General features: G+C 41.9%; 1 protein-coding gene across 1 annotated transcript in view; it reads right to left on the reverse strand.

The window, feature by feature from the left end:
* Positions 1-17,993, reverse strand: part of SEMA5A (semaphorin 5A) — a 496,448-nt gene that overhangs the window by 134,171 nt on the left and 344,284 nt on the right. Inside the window, exons 9-10 of the mRNA XM_066243560.1 lie at positions 11,390-11,675; positions 6,756-6,891 (exon numbers count right to left, since the gene is read on the reverse strand). Of these exons, the coding sequence (XP_066099657.1) occupies positions 6,756-6,891; positions 11,390-11,675 (422 nt within the window). The remainder of the gene's footprint in view (positions 1-6,755; positions 6,892-11,389; positions 11,676-17,993) is intronic.

Here is a 17,993-nt window from a genome sequence, read left to right on the forward strand (position 1 = left end):
TATGTAATATTATTCCAATATCTTTCCCATGGTCTACAAGAACGCTGGGCTGGCCTTATTGCTTTGTGCTCATATTCCAAGCCAGCTAGATGAGAAATAACCCAGTGGCCTTGCAAAAAACAAACAACAAACAAAACAAAAGGGAATAAAGAGATTAAAAAGTGAGGAGGGAGGATGGTGGTGAGAAAGAAAAGCATGAAGAAAGAAAGAAAGAAAGAAAGAAAGAAAGAAAGAAAGAAAGAAAGAAAGAAAGGAAGGAAGGAAGGAAGGAAGAAGGAAGAAGGGAAGAAGATTTTCAGTTTGAGGAAATATACCAGAGGTGGGCAAAAGTAGGCTTACATTTGCGAGTACCCAAAACACAGTTTATTCTTGCATTATTTATTATTGTGTTATTTGTATTACAACTGTGAACCTACTTTTGCCCATCATTGTATGAAGATGAATCTGGGATATAGAAGCAGGGGGTGGGGGGGAGTTGGCCTAGAAATTTCTGAGAATTAAATTGAGAGCTGTGTTATGAAGAGGCTGGGAGGTATGTGTTGAATGGTGTTTTGCAAGGATGAGATAAAAAGAGGGGTAGAAAAGAAAGCCAAGCTTTCCTGGGACCGAGCACAAAATCAGAAAATTACCACCAACCTTTCTCATTTTTTTCATAAACTTTAAAATCCTGTTTTCAATAAAGGCTGAGCCTTGGCAGAACTTCATATACGTTGAGTTGATGGAAATAAATGTCCCTGTCCAGAGCATCTAAAACAACCATTTGTAACATGCCCTTTCTAATATTTGGTTTTATAACACATTGGAAGTTCAAAATGTTAGAAATTGTTTTTTTTTAAACATGATATTTTTGTTGGTCTTGATAAAATGCCCTACATGCCATAAAATGATAGGTTGATTATAGAATTAGAGAATTTTGGAATGAAATTGATTTTGAGTCTGGTGTGATGCTTTATTTAAAATCACATCCTTTCAGGGGTCACCTCACGTGCCAGGTGACAGAACCCCATGCGGTGAGGTGAAGGACTCAGCATGGCCACCCAGGAGCCATGTGGTCTCAGGTGAGGCACTGCTTCTCAGCCTCCGCATCTGCTCAAAAAGAGGCTAGAAAAGCACTTCACAGGCTCAGTGAGACCGACTAATATAAACAGCGGAGAACATTTGTAAATTAATTGGAAGCGCTTGTAAATGCCAAAGCATGAGACAGTGTGCCTGGCACAGCAAATGGTCAATGCATTTGTCTTGTAGTACAACAGCAATTCTATGGTCCACTGAACTTCAGTGGCCAGAGGGAAACGAATGAATAAATAAAGGAAGGAAGGAATCAATGGGTGAAAACACTAGCAGTTGCTATTGAACCAGGAGATTTTACTGTGCTGAGAGATTTTACATAATTATCATACATAATAGTAACACTTGGAGGACAGGGATATTGCCTGTTAACAAATGTGTTATGAAAGACAGTTCTACTGGACATGGTCTGAGGTCTCCACCACCTGAGTTCTAGTCCTGAGAGCATCCTTTATGTTGGGCATTTCCTCTGCCTTACTCTTCCTTATTGGCAGTACTTAAGGTACAGGTGGCAATTAGCTATCTGACTGTTAGGGGAGGTTTTACACACAGGCTTGGTTTTGAATGCAGAGTGTTTTTAAAATTGGCATCATAAAAATCTGGAAGCATTAAGTTGAGGAGCTCTCACCGCTCTTGAGGAGTCTGGAGATCGGGCAGACTGGGAGACCAGGAGACCTCTGGGCTGGAGCTGTGCAGCAGGACCACCGGCCACCCCTTGTTCTTTTTACTTCTGGACCGCACACCTTATTTAAGTCATCGAATTATGATATTGTGGTTTATAATAAGAAAAATACGTTTGGTCTTCTTCCTGTTTCTGGCACAGAGCTCCTAAAACCCTAGGGATAGCTAAGTGATGACAGGAATAAAGGTGTCTTTTGTTCCGTTAATGAGGTGGCTTCTGGACTGCACACCTATGGAGGTGGGCTGGCTGCCAGAGGACACAACCCTGTCAGTAGAGGACTGGAACTTTTAGTCCCATCCCCCTCCTGGGAGGGAGGAGGAGCTGGAGCCTGATTTTAATCATCAATGGCTAATAATTTAATCAATTAAACCAATGTAATAAAGCCTCCATAAAGTCCCAAAAGGACCAGATTTAAAACGTTTCCAGGTTTGTGATCACATGGTGCAGGGAGAGTGCTGTGCTTGGAGGGAGTATGGCAGTTCTGCACCCTATCCCCACACCTTGACCTGCGCCTTTCTCCCATCTGGCTGTTCCTGAGTTATGTCCTTTTATAGTAAACTGGCAATCTAGTAAGCAAAATGTTTCTCTGACTTTCACTCTAGCAAATTAATGGAAACCAAGGAGAGAGTGATGGAATCTTCTATTGATAGAGGTTGGTCAGAAGCAAGGGTGACAACCTAGACTTGAGATTGGCATTCGAAGTAGAGATGGAAGGGCTTACCTGTAAGATCTGATATCTCCAGGTAAATAGTGTCAGAACTGAGTTGAACTATGGGACACCCAGACAGTGTTGGATAATTGTTCAGATGTATGGAAGAACCTCCCACACACTCGAGTTGGGTGACAACATCATAATCAAGAACTGGTTTGAACTACAATCTACAATGTCTTGATTTCTGTTTCTAGCCTATAATGACTATCTCAACCAAGGATTCTTTTGAAAGCTTTTTAAACTTATAGCACATATCTATTGGCTCATAAGTAACTGCCCTAGCTTTCTAATGAGCTACAAATTCTGTAGTGGTGCCTTATAGATTGGGCTCCCACAGCATCTGTGTGACACCTTGGGGACTCTGTGCAAAAGAAAAATGATAAAAATAACAAAAATACAGTTATTGTCTTCATATGGCTTATAAACCACAATGTTTGTCTTGCTAACACCTCTGAAGTAATAAGGTCAATAATTCCACTAATCTATAAATATGATACTTGCAATTTTCTTTATTTATTTCAAGGAAAACAGATCCATCCTAATGCTAACCTGCAGGTACTTGGTGGTCAAATGCACAGTCATCTAACCTCATGCTGAGAGTGCCTGATTTTCATGGTAACCATCCTCCTGTTTTGATGCAAACATGTATTATGTATCAAAAGGTCCTGATGACATGGTCAAGTCCCTTCATGTGGTCCTCCAACAATGGCCTCCTCATCTGCTTGGCTGCCATCAGGGTGTATTGTCCATTTCAGCTCCATCATTTCTGATTGGTAGTAATCACAACTGTGCAGAAAATTCCAGAGTCTGTACAACCGCAGCTGTGCCAAGGGGTCTAAATGATGCTTTCTGTTAGTAAGTGGGTCTGGATGACTTTATGGACTACAGACTCTAACAGGGCACCACCTAATTTTACAGCACCACCTACACTGGTTTCTAGATTGCAACTGATACATAGTTTTTGTTGCTTCATTATCGCTTTCAAATGAGATTTCTGTATTAAATCTTGAAAGATTATGCACTGTCCTCCTCACTCATACAAAGAAGTTGAATGATAAATTTGAATCACATTTCTGCTCCTCTAATGAATAATTCTCCTAGTATATAAGAGCCTCATAGAATTCCAAATGTTGGTAGGCAAACAAGAATAAAAAAAAAAAAACACAGGCCCTGGCCAGTTGGCTCAGCGGTAGAGCGTCGGCCTGGCATGCGGGGGACCCGGGTTTGATTCCCGGCCAGGGCACATAGGAGAAGCGCTCATTTGCTTCTCCACCCCACCCTCCTTCCTCTCTGTCTCTCTCTTCCCCTCCCGCAGCCGAGGCTCCATTGGAGCAAAGATGGCCCGGGCACTGGGGATGGCTCCTTGGCCTCTGCCCCAGGCGCTAGAGTGGCTCTGGTCGTGGCAGAGCGACACCCCGGAGGGGCAGAGCATCGCCCCCTGGTGGGCAGAGCGTCGCCCCTGGTGGGCGTGCCGGGTGAATCCTGGTCAGGCGCATGCGGGAGTCTGTCTGACTGTCTCTCCCTGTTTCCAGCTTCAGAAAAATACCAAAAAAAACAAACAAACAAAATAAACAAAAAACCCCCCACAAAACCTAACCACTTTTTACTGTTGGTTATTGCAAACATAAGGCCCTTTAAACATGAGTAGTAGAGGGATCCTTAGTTCAAAACCTAATGCAGTCTCTGCCAGCCTACATGGTACCGGCAATGTCAGTAAGGATGCCTATGCTAGCATGGTTTCAAACAAGGTAAAACAAACAAAAACACTTGGAACATATTTGCATGAGAAATTATGGTATACAAAGAACCTCCGTAATCTACCATTTCAGTTTCCCACAAATCTTAAATTCCACCCAAGGAAGACAAGCTCAGCTAACCGAGCTTCCTGCCTAAAGTGAAAGCCATATATCTACAAGCTTCATTTATTATAGTATAGATTGGTCCTACTCCCATCTCATAAACATGAGTAAGCCCTTCAGTGTGATGTTCGTGGCTTTAGGAGATGAGCAGATTTGCTGCGGGCTACAAATATATCCAGATAAAGGAGCTAAAAGTTGCCCACTGCCTGCAAGTAGTAAAACATCACAGAGTTCATTAAGTCACTGTTCTTTTTAAAGACTTTTGCAAAGTAGCATCAAGAATTAAAAGAACACTAGAAATACAGGGCACATTTTTGTTAAAAATTTTTAAACTTCAGGATTTTGCAATGGACTTTCTTAAAGGGAATGGTGCACTTTATATTCAGGATTTTACATAGGGCCTTCTTAAACAGTTTCATTTCATCTGGACATGGGTGAGATTTAGATACAGAAACTCAATTAAAAGGCCAAGAGTTAGTGTTCAGTTAATAATTACATGACCTATATATGTCACCAGGAAAAGTGACTATTGCATGTTTAGTTCCCACTAAACTGTTAACTCCCTGACCACAATAGGAATATCTCTGTCCAGCACTGAACTTTCTTGTTAGCAAGCATGGGTTAATAAAAGTAAATCTGACCCCTCAATTTCCTGACTTAGAAAGTGTGGATACAGATGCCCACCGTACAGAGTTGCTGAGAGGACAAAAAGAAGAAAAAGTTTATAAAGCATTTAAAACTTTTGACATCAGAAGGCATCCAATCAATGGTCCCTTAGAATCATCTTTATCATGTGCATTATACAGTAAACAATACACAATAATTGATATTATCAAGATTTACTCCTAAAATCTGTATGCCTGTGTATTTGAATCACTTTTTCCTCATTTTATTGATGAAAATATGAGATGAAAGATGCTAAGCAATTGGTACAGTAAAGCAGTAAAGGGTAAAGATGTGCAAACCACCCTTATTCTCAATCCCATTCTTTAAAAACAATTCTTAAACTGTTTCAAAGCAATTAGAATTGAACAGTCCCTACCAAAGTCCAAATAAAGCATAAAACAATTGAAATTATGTGTACTCTCAGTTTTCTCAAAGCCAAAATATGTGTGTTGAGATGACAGACCAACCAGAATTCAGAGGCCTGGATATGGAACCCAGGCAGGGCATTGATTAATTAGGGTAACTATTAGTCTTTAGTGGGAAGAGGCTGGGGCTTTCTATCAGAGGACCTATCTTGGGATCCCAGCTCAGCCACCAATGTCCATGTCCTTGGCAGGATTACCCGCTGGAGAAGTTGTTGTGGATCAGAGCATTGCGGCCAGCATGGAACCTGATGCAGTGAAGCACTGAACACCATTTGGAACTAACTGAGTGGTACTAAATATCACACCCATGAGAATGGTGATGATCCTATGACACTGTTTGTTCACAGAGAAGCCATCAAGGGAAGCCTGCTGTTATGAACGGAATGTCTGTGTCTCCCCCAAAGTTTTATGTTGAAGCTATAACCCTCAGTGTGGCTGCACTTGGAGGTGGAGCCTATAAGGAGGTAATCAAAGCTAAATGGAGTCATAGGTGTGGGGCCTGGATCCCATAGGTCCAGTGTCTCTGCAGGCGCACTGAGGAAAGGCCACATCAGGACACAGCGAGGGGGCAGCTGTCTGCAGGCTAGGGAGATGGCTCTCGCCAGAAACAGAGTTGGCCAGAAACTTGATCATAGACTTCCAGCCTTCAAACCATGAGAAAATAAATTTCTTTTGTTCCAGTCATTCAGTCTGTGGTATTTTGTTATGGCAGCCCAGCGAACTCATATACCAACCAAACAAGAGAAAATCGCTTAATCTCTTTGGGTCTCAGCGTCGCCTGCACAAGCAGAGATGGAAATAAATGATGCACAGAGCCTCTTTTTGGTTGATGTGGTAATTTTGAGATTTATGAATGAATGGCCTCCATCTGCTCTCCTTTCCCCACAGCTGTCCCAGGCCATCCCATTCACCCCCAAAGAAATCTGCCACCTCCGCCAATTAGAGCTCCAACTCTGTGCATTTTCATGGCTGTGCCCTGGAGCCCATTCATCATAGCGCCATTCATTAAGGATCAGAGCTTCTGGGGACAGAGTCCACCATCATTAGCACTAATTAGAGCTTGGTTTCCCAACCTGCTGCATTAGGCTGGCCTTTTGCAGTCCAGCCTGAGGCATCACAGCTGACAAAAGGTCCTTTTTGGTCCAGGCCCCTGGGTTGACAAAAGGCTCGGTCTATTCACAGGAGCCAAGCCCAGTGTGGGACTGCCCATGAGGGGCCCAGCGAGCTCAAACATGTCTGTGCAGCCACCAGGGACTTCAATTTTCCAGCCTGTCCGCACAAAGTTTAGGCATGCTTTCAAGGGGGATGACCAATGTGAGTGCCCTAATGCCCCCTGAAATCACCTGGAAGTTGGGGTTGGGGTTGGGGTACGGCAGCCAGGCGGAGCGTGAGTTCTCCTGGTACTTGAAGGGCCCGTTAAAGGCCTGAGAGATGGCACTCAGGTTGAAGACACACACAGCCGAGGCAGCGATGCTGTTCCTGCGGAGCCGGGAAGAGAAAAAAGAAGGAAGGTCAGAAAGCCCAGCCGTAGCCACTCTCTGCCCCGCAGACCCTCCGACGCTGCCCAGCGGGAGCAGCTTCAAGATCAACACGCCAGGGATGGAGCGGGAGCTGTGAACGGGGCTCCCTGTGAATTCTTTGCAAAAGAACAAACACTTGGTGCAGAAACAGGGCTCTTTAGCAGTTATGACACTTGTAATCCTGCCGGATGAGATTAATTCACTCAGCCATAACCAGAGTGACAAAAGAGCTGTATGTTATGCCTTTTAAACTCCGGAGGAAAAAGACATTTTCTGCCAGTGGCCAGCGCCTCTCCCCAGTTACCTGGCTGCTTCAGCAGGCACAGGGGCAGCTGCTGCTTCCTTTTTAGTCCCCAGATAATGTGTGTTTATTTGAAAACCTTCAAAAAATAATCAACTAAAAGCATTTTGCTAAAAAGTGGCTGTCAGACACTGTTCAATTTTTTTTTTAATAATTTTAAAAGGGTGAGAGAGAAAACTCTGCGAATGCAGATATCTTGAAGCCCTAATTTAGAAGTCAGTCGTAGGCACTGGGCTCTAAGAAGTAGACCTTCCACAAGTGTGGAAACGGCAAAACAGTTCTTGGTTACATAAATCTGTTTTGAGCTCAGCTATGATTTCAAATTTTGTTGTTAATAGTCTTAGCCAATATAAGTTGATTTGTCAATCTTTTCCCCTGAATCAAAGAAAATTTCATAAGAACTCAAAAACAGAAATATCTGCCTTATACTTGGTTTATCTGATGAACACAGACTAGTTACTGGACACCATTCGAAAGGTTTTACAAATTCCAATTCACTAATATGTTCTAAGGTAAAGGATGGTCACTGATCAGAAAAATGGGGCACAGATAGGTCAATATACCTGCCCAAAGTCACCCAGCTACTGAATGAAAGTTGGACTTGAACCCTAGGCAGTCTGGCTCCAAAGACCAAGAAGGTGGATTCTTTGGGAGAGCTCTGTGTGGACAGTATTAAACTCGCCCCATGGGAGGGTAGGAGCTGAAAGGGCAGGGAGGTGTGTGTCCTCTGGAAGCTCAGCACAGAGTAGACGGTGGAGGGAAGCAGGCCTAGCCCCACTGCTGGTGAATAAAGTGATAGATGCTAAATATGAACACATTCATATGGCTGTTTTTACGCTTTTTCTACTTTCCCCGTGGAAAAAAAGAAAGTGAGAAGTCAAAGAGTGCAATCAAGAATTAGCCTCTGAACATGTGCGTGGACTTTAGGAAGAACGAGAAAACACCTGTGATAGAAGAAGAACAGCAGCATGCATAGCAGGGTGTCTACCAGGGGCCTCCGGAGGCCACTTTGGTCAAGGAAGTGTGTTAATAAAGCACTGTCCCCCTGAGAACTCTGCTAAACACTTGATAAAGGATACCTTATTATTCACAGGGAAGCTACAGACCAACTTGATTTTATAGACAGACAGAGGCACAGGGAGGTCACTTAACTCAAGTCACACACTGAGGAAAAGTAAAGCAAGACTTGCACCTGCTTTGCTTGGGGCCTTGGAGTTCCTGGCCATGACCCTGTTGTTCTGCTCCTTCCCCTTCCTGCTGCCACCTCATTTCTCAGTTCACTGAATTGAATCACTCGAACAGGGCTGGACTATGTGTTGGGACCAGCCCGGAGGCCCCCTGCATGTCTCAGAGGAAGCCAATGTGAGCAACTAGGACAGGTGTTGAGGGCCACTTCTTCTCAACTCTCCTGGTAAGCAGAGCCCCACTGGTACAACACACACATGCATGTATGCACACATATGCATGCATACACACATACAATCTCTTACCTTCCCTCTGCCCTCTTACTTTCTGTGACAGGGGTGGGGAGCAAGAGCACAGGGGTCTCTATTATGGTCCTTCCTCTCTATCTTCCTGGGATAAATTTGTCTCCAAAATTATATATATGCCCACCCTTGTCTCCCCATCCCTATGGGCAGGTGAGGCCAGCCCAGGCCTAGACTGTCATGATCTATGGATTAGAGACTTTAAAGCTGGGATCAGTACTCATAAGCCCACTGGCCAATAGACAATCAACCATGTATTGCTACCTGGCCCCCCTCAGGAATCACGGTCATGCTGTGGCCTTCATTTAATTCAAAGTTTTATTCCTTAACTTGTTCAGAGTCCAGGTAGGTAAAAGTGGAGGTAAGTCCTCCTTGGTGAGCCCAACAACAGTGGTACCTTAAGTTTGTTTCCTTAGCTTACCGAAAGCTACTAGGAAAAAAAAAAAGAGATGTTCCTCTTAGTTCTCCATCTCCTAAGGAGGAAACAGTTATAAAAACCTCCACAGTTCCCCATCCTCATCTCTATCATTTGCATGTCCTGCAGCTCAACTCATGCCCATGGGATAGAGAAAACCACACCGTCACAGGGACAGAGCGAGTTAGAACAGTGACCTCCATCCCCACTTCCCAGTGGTAAGAGACTTAGATGCATATATGGAATCAAACCAAAACTATACTATGAGCAAAACCACCGGGAAGCTTAGCCCTAGCACTTATAAGCATCGACTTTAGAGATAGGAAATAACTGGCTACCTCTGATCATTTTGTTTCAGAATCTTGTCAAGAATGTGGTCATCAGTTGCAGGGACAAAATCAAGGCTGACACATGAAAGGGAGAAGTAGGATTATAGATGGAACTATTGGAAAGTTTTTCCCAAGACCCAATGAGAACAACTACTCAGTAGAGAAAGAAAAGATCTGGAGATTCTGCCTCTGCTAGTATAGATGCTATATACTGTGTGATTTCTAACACGATGGGTGTTTACAACACTAAACAAATAGTCTGGAATAGTCTGACACTAATTTTTTTGCAAGTATTCAAATTGACAATTTACCATCTTGGAGTGGTGCATGCACAGTATTCGTATAACTTTTTAAATTGTTCATTTTAGCCCAGAGCTAGGAGAATGAACAATTAACTAAGCCAAGCTGCCATTGTGTATAAAACTGATGTCAACTGAACAACTGAATGTTCATCTTGTGCAGCCTACACTATTTCTTAAAAAGGTTTTTTAAAAAGCAAATCCACTTCAGAAACTATAAATTGATTTTTTAAAAGAAACTTATCACGGAGGGAAAATAACCTCTGGGGTTGAGAACCAGTTTTACAATAAATATGGTCATGGTGGCGAGTGCGTGGGTGAGGTGGGAAGAGGCGGGAAGCCATCCAATTTAGCTGTATTCTTCTAACTTCATGTCAGAAAGAAGACTCTGTATGGAGTAAATGTTCTCATCAAGTGAATGCTAACACTTCAGCTCAGCAGTGGAAAGATCAGAAGAGAAAGATCAACAGGGAAGTAGGACCCAGATAAAAGGACTCATCAGAAACGCAATTCACGGGCAGCCTTCCATGCAGTGGAGATAAAAACGTAAAAAGAATTAGAAGCCAAGCAGACATCACAGCGTGATGGACTGTCCCAGACCATCCAGAACTAAGAGGTTCCCCAGGACACAGGGCTATCTCCAACTCTAAAACCAGGATAGTCCCGGACAAACCCGGATGGCTAGTCATCTCACCCCACTCATCAGCACTTTTAACCCATCCTGATTCAGATCCTTTACTTGGATACAAATATCAGGCTTTTGTCCAAACTGTTAGATTAACAGTTAAAAGCTTTCAGAGGTGGTCCAAACCAGATCCCACACCAAGGAATCTTCACCATCACTGCCAATGCTGAGAAAAGTGCAGGCTAGTGGCAGTGCGATCGCTGGTCCCTGGGGTTGGGTGTGATGCTGTTGAATTTTCTCACAGCACATCAGCAAGGAACGGAAAATGTGGTGGAGTGTGCTCTGTGCAGCAGAGTGGGGCAAATGGAAACCTCAAACCCTTTATTTAGTTCAGAAATTGTCAGTTTTGAAGCTAAGCATATATCCCCACAGAGGGAAAAAAAATGCTATTATTCTTTCAAAGATATTTAAAAAGCATAACCATCATTGTAGAAACACCTGCCTAAGATAGCCATCATCTAGAACAATGGCTTAAACTGCAACTCTAAGAAAATGAGAATGTGTATTTCATATAAAAGCAGTGGTTTAGTCAAGAGTTACATTATCTCAAACATCAGACTTTCCAGACACAGTGCTTTCACCATGCACAGATGAATAACTTGCATATAGGGGTAAAAAAACACATTTAATACATACAAGCATTGAAGAGTACTAAGAACACACCAGAAAATAAGGAAATCTTTATAATAGAACAACTGCTACTATTGCAATATGTATATATTAAAACCTTTTGATTAGCTTTATTTTCTTAATACTAGTCTCAGAAATCACAGATCTTAGCGTAACATTTCATTCATACTTAAAAATATTTTGGCTGTTCGCCCAATAAAACAAGAAAGATTTCTTTTTGAAGCAACTTGTAAACCACAGAAGTCAAAGAACAGTAGACCCATTCAGACTAAGTAAAAGAGCAGGGAAAGCAATTATTTCCCGTTACGTACACATTGGTGGTAAAGATGCCGTAGATCAAATCCAGCTCGGGCAGGAAGAATGTGCTCTGCAGCTCATTGTAGTAGAAGGGGACCTCCCCCGGGCGGGAGCAGTTCAAGCGGGCCTTCATGAAAGTGGTCCAGGTATCCTCCAGCAGGAACCGCCCCCCAATGTCGTTCTTACAGACCCGGGCAGCCCTGGAGAACACAGTTTTCCCACAGTCATGCTCCACAGCATTTTCTCGGAAAAAGAAGTAGGTGAAATTCCCAATGTCGTAAGAGGACACGAAGTTTGGTTCTGAAAACAATAGGAAACGAGAAAAGAATCAATATTCATAGAATATTTTTTTGTGTCTTGACTGCTCATTCTTTCTCCCATGGAGACTGGGTTGTGTGTGGACATCTTGTAGGATGAATGGGAGGCTCTCTGAGCACCTTAATGATCTGTACTGCTGGGTGGAACTCTGCACATGAGTTCTAAATGACAAGACATTACTATGGTAATCCCACAGGTGAGCATCCGGAGTTAATGCACAGTCAAGCTAACATGACATTATTACCATAAAAAATAGGCAGCAAAGCCATACAGTACACTTTGAAGCGATACCTATTCCTTTATCGATGTATAATACAAAATTATAGAATCTTACATAACTTTCAGAAAAAGAGAGATAATAAAGTTAAAAATGAAACATAATTCAGAATATCTATAGGAATCTAGTACCATATGTATGTAATAAAACTATGGAATTCTTTAATTTTACTAATAATACACATGTATGACTGACAATTTATATACTTTTAGTAAGGACTTCAAATATGGTTGTTGTTGTTTTTTGTCAAAACTTAAACTATAAGGTTAGTGTCCTGCTTAGTTTTAGCAATTCCTATTACTATGGTAACCACATAACTGTGAGAATGAACCCTTATTTTCTTTTTCCGGGCTGCTAGATAGTCATTGACCTATACCTTTCTGGCTTCATAATTAGCTTAAAAATAGGGATTTAGAAATGACATAAGTATGACAAAATCTTTAATCACCAAGTTCATAAGGAATTTAAAAATTATATAGATTGTCAACTAAATTTTATATCTAACACTGAAGTCATTGTCTTAATAACTCTCTCTTTAAGCCCATCAAGAATACAGATGTAAAAAAAAAAAAAGAATACAGATGAGCCTGACCAGTCAGTGGCACAGTAGACAAAGCATCAAAATGGGATGCAAAGGACCCAGGTTCGAAACCCTGAGGCCCAAGGTTGCTGGCTTGAGCATGGGCTCACTGGCTTGAGCACGGGGTTGCTGACTTGAAGCACAAGGTTGCTGGCTTGATTAAGAGGTCACTTGCTCTACTGTAGCCCCCCTCCCCACTGTCGCCGTCAAGACACATATGAGAAAGCAATCAATGAACAACAAAGGTGCCACAACAAATTAATACTTCTCATCTCTCTCCCTTCCTGTCTGTCTGTCTGTCCCTATCTGTCCCCCTCTGTCTGTTACAGAAAAAAAAGAATACAGACAATACCCTTTCAGACACAGATATGCCCTAATAATCATCGTTAAAATCTCTAATCAACAGGTTTAATTCTTACTCTTTCCCTTATTGCTAAGAGTTTTTCATTCAATTGCCAAGTGTTTGAATTTTATGGTGCAATTAGAATAATATAGCAATAACATTTGGTGTTCAAAATTAGTGGGAAAATACACGCAACAACTATCCACAAGAACATATTTCAGGGACAATTAGTTTTTGAGGACAAATCAGTTGGCCTTCTAGTTTGCCAGATCCGATCATATTACACCAATAGACATGTTATTGGCAGGACAACTAAAAATATGACCAATTAATATCAAGAGTCAGACACATGATAGGCTCATCTAAGTTCTAAAATATAGATATTGATTCAGAGGCTGACATGAAGGTGGCATGGAGTTCTCTACTCTCCTGTCCAGAAAGCCTATTGCTAGTTTTCAATCAAGCTATACATTCAATGCCCTTACAAAATGTTTCAGTTTAATTCAACTTTACATTCTAAAAATAGAACCAATACTCTAAATTGTATATGTAATGTGCTTTTCTCTTCAGTCCACTGTGTTGTTCTTAAGTCACTCAAGAATATCAAGTAATACAAAGAGAATGCAGTAATAATTTTAATTTATAAACCACCAAACATACTATTAGATCACTGTTGCTTCAATCTGAAGTGGGTATTAAGAAACAAACAAACCCATCCTGGACTGTATTAAAATGTACAAGATAGGGATTAAATACATTTACTGGTTCATCAAGCTTTTATATCCCGGAGAGAGGTTCACAAAACAGGAGGCTAACTACCTCTGACTTTAGTTTTTTGGAACATTAAGCAAAATATTAAGGAAAATTCTCAATCCTTGTTCACTATGAATCTCCAAAAAAAAATTACTTTGGAAGCAAACTCCAAAAGCTAAGATACAGAACAATTACAAATTATATTTGGTGTGTAAAGAAAATATACATCTAATATGTCTAATTCTAAAGAGAAGGCTATCATTTCAGCATATGTCCTCCATCCAGGCTCCTAAACCTGGGCTACAATTTGATCATTGTGCTGAAAAAAAAAACACAAAAAACCACCACCATCATCAATAACAACAAACCTTATCTATGACAGAGAAAACAAGAAAAAAGGTACAGGACTAGATCTGCCTAGCCCACCACTGCAGTTACCAAGTGAATGAGATGTGAGGCAGAGACTACAGGCTTTACCAAACATCCTCCCAACAACCTACTTCAGCTAATAATTTGGGGACAAAGAGCATGAAAACCACACAGTAAATATCTCTGGTATGTAGGAAGCCTCAAGCAGGAAAATGGGAAGCCACAAGGTAAAAAGATCGGTCACGGTTTCTCCCAGCTCAAGGTGAGGACTATCTGGAGCGTGCTAGCTGCTGCACCAGGCTCTGTGCTCATGGCTTCACATTCACATGCTCATGAAACTCACAGGAACCAGAGGTAGATGCTGGGTCGTTCTTCCTGATTCATAGATGAAGACATTAAATTCCTAGGGGTTTAATAATCTGTCCAAGTTCACACACCTGGCAATGGGGAAGCTGGGCTGGGAGTTATGTCCTGGATCCAGACAGCCTCACAGTCTGCACACTTATCTTCACGCTACACTGAGAAACACGTCGGATGCACGAGAACAATCCATTATGCTAACGGCACTCAAGAGGAAAATTTGGAATTCTGGACAATGCTTTTTAGGAACTCAAGAGGTAAGCAAGTTTACTCAGGATCACAAGGAGGAGGGTTTTACCACAAACTAGAGGGGAAGGCAAGTGCCCGGATGAAACGGCCCAGCAGCTGTTAGAGACACCGGGAGTGACACAGAGAAGACAAAGCAGGAAGTAGCCAGCAATCCAAGCAAGGGTTTATGCAATAAGAATCTTGCTGGGAAGTGATGGCCCCACCCCCAGAGATGGTGGTTCCCATGGCGCCCATCACAGCCCAAGTGACCGTGGGTGGCTGTTAGGGCATCTATTTTACATTCACTGTCCACTCCATTGAACAATCTCATTCCGATTTTTCAGGTAAAAAGGATACAGAGTAATGTCAAACAGATTGGCCCACAGCTTCCTTTTTCCACAGAGAACCCCTAATATCTCTCCAAACCACTCTGAACCAATTTTACGAACAGTTGACAAAGTACATTTTATCTAGAAATGTTCAAATACAATTTCCTACTGTGAAAATGGGAGAATGTGTGTTTAGCATATTGGGTATGCTGTTCTTCAGTTCACCACACATCACAGGTCATGTCAGGGGCTAAACGACATTTGGACACACACCCTGCCACCCCGCAGTGGTCTTTCGGGGTACTGATTGGTCCCTGACTGAGTGACCTGCTGCAAAGTCAGGATGTTCCACTTCTTATAAAGCAGAGCCTTTTGAAATACAGCCTGTGTCCTGTTTCTTTTCTAAAGGCAACAAAAACACAGGAATAACTGTTAAACAGGCGGACAAATATCTCTCACATTTACAGATATAAATCTGGAGGTAGGGGATGTCTGATTCTCATGAGGCAGAATATAATAAGATGCATATTGTTTCCCTTGCATTATTCAAGTCTGTCTCTGGTTAAAATGCAATTCACCACCAATCAGTATCTGTCACTCCTGAGTGAACAAAACAAGTCATAAATCAGGCACTGCCTGATTATCTACAATGAATGTGAGTGTGAGTGACAGTACTAAGGAGTCCTTTATTATTATTATTGTTGTTATTATTATTATTATTTACAAAGAAATGAGAGGTATGCTGCTAATTCAAAATAAAAATAAATGTCCGGGTTCGATTCCCGGCCAGGGCACACAGGAGAAGCGCCCATTTGCTTCTCCACCCCTCCGCAGCGCTCTCCTCTCTGTCTCTCTCTTCCCCTCCCGCAGCCGAGGCTCCACTGGAGCAAAGATGGCCCGGGCGCTGGGGATGGCTCTGTGGCCTCTGCCTCAGGCGCTAGAGTGGCTCTGGTCACAACATGGCGATGCCCAGGATGGGCAGAGCATCGCCCCCTGGTGGGCAGAGCATCGCCCCATGGTGGGCGTGCCGGGTGGATCCCGGTCGGGCGCATGCGGGAGTCTGTCTGGCTGTCTCTCCCTGTTTCCAGCTTCAGAAAAATGAAAAAAAATAAAAATAAAAAAAATAAAATAAAATAAATGTGAGTATATGCAAGCTTATTATAAAATATGCATAGAGCTGTTTTATTTCAGGTTTGTAAAACATATTGAGCTATGGATTATAGTATTCTGCAAAATATGTCATGTTATAAGAAGAATCATGTTTTGTGATCTAAGGGCTTTGCTTTTACACCTTTACTTACATAAGAATAATCAAGCAGAGGCAAGTTCCAACTGGAGACCCACAATTTAAGTGAACATGGGAAATATAAAACCATCAACATATTTTAGAAGATTTTGACCACATGAAAGCACCAGGTTCTGAATATCCAAATGCAGCCATTCACTCTACATTCCTTCCGTTCCAGTGCTTCTGCCGGGAGGTATACAGGCTTCAAGGCTTTCATTGTCTGATTGACTAAGTCACTGATAGGCTCCTGATATAGACAAATTAACTACATTGATGAGAATGGATATTAAAGACAAAAAGACATTCCAGTTTCCCAACTCTACAAAAATCTTACTAGAATCGAAATCTATCATAAATTCTTTTTCAAACAAAGGCCATCTTGTGACATGCTTGCCAAAGGCAGGTTGGCCAATACCTGACATGGAGCCCATGTGGGCTGTGGCTCTGCCCACCTCAGGCTGAAATTCCAGGCTGGACCACTGACACCTGGATGCTCCTCCATCCTGTATGATGATTGAAGGCAGAGAAGACCTACTTTGCTCTAAGGATTAAAGAGACGACTACATAGTAGAATTCTACTAAACGGCTGCTATCCTTATCATTTCATGATTTACTCTTGATTCTCTTTTCAACAATTTATATTTAATGGAATTACACATAATGGTAATAATCAAACATGTACATATTCGCTTAAAGGTAACCAGAAATTAAGAAACATTATTATAACTACACATGTTCAGTTCTGACACATAGTTAGCCAGAGATTTTCTGTTCACTAACATGTTGGTGTCGTTCACTGTCAAACCATTTTCGTATATTCTCCTAGAGTTCAGACCCTGTCCTACTGTGCGCATTGTTTCCCTTGTCGCAGCTACATGATAATGTGCTGCAGAGGCTCCCAAAGTAAATCTGATTACATCTGGGTATTTGTTATGGCTAGATAATAGAACTAAAATTAAATTCTATTAAGTACAATGTGGTTTAAAAGCTATTAATGTACTAAAGTATTTTTCCTAATATTTCTAGTACTAGATAGACAGACACACGCGCATGTGTGTATATGTCTGTGACATACAGACATAAAGCTTTGAGGTGTATGTATATATGGCTCAATACTTCCACCTACTGGCTGTAGGAACTTAGGTAACTCAACAGCATAGATTCCCAATTTCCTCCTTTTTAGGATGGTAGTTACAACGTCCAACATGTAGTATCTCTGATGACATGCTGACCTACATGTCAAAGCCGATAACATGCCAACCTCTTAGCACTTGATTGCTATTCATCAAAATTAGAGTTCTGTTTGTTTAAATATATAAAATATATAAGCAACAAATATATAACTTAATAGCATATAGATAAATATATAAATTAACATAAACATACATACTGGTGAACATATCATTGGTATTTACTTAACAAGCTAATTCATTAGCATAACATTCTGTATGTTAAGTCAGGGTCTGTGCTGCTCTCAGCAGGTCTGGAAACAAACGCAGTGGAAGATCCGTGCTATAGACGGAGCCTTGATGCCGGACACAGTGCTCTTGGATCACCAGGAACTCACTGGTCACCTATTGCGGGGACTGTCCTGGGCACTGGGTATCCCATGGTAAAGTGACAGACACAGCCCATGCCCTCAAGGACATGCAGACAAGGCACAAACCAACAAGTCATTACAATGGTGATGAGAGCAATGGGAGCCAAGGGCAGCAAGGTGAACTTGAGCACCAGGAAGGAGGGGATCAGGGAAAGGGCAGCTATGAGACTGGG

This window comes from Saccopteryx bilineata, chromosome 1 (assembly GCF_036850765.1).
Source record: "Saccopteryx bilineata isolate mSacBil1 chromosome 1, mSacBil1_pri_phased_curated, whole genome shotgun sequence".
Taxonomy (NCBI): Eukaryota; Metazoa; Chordata; class Mammalia; order Chiroptera; family Emballonuridae; genus Saccopteryx; species Saccopteryx bilineata.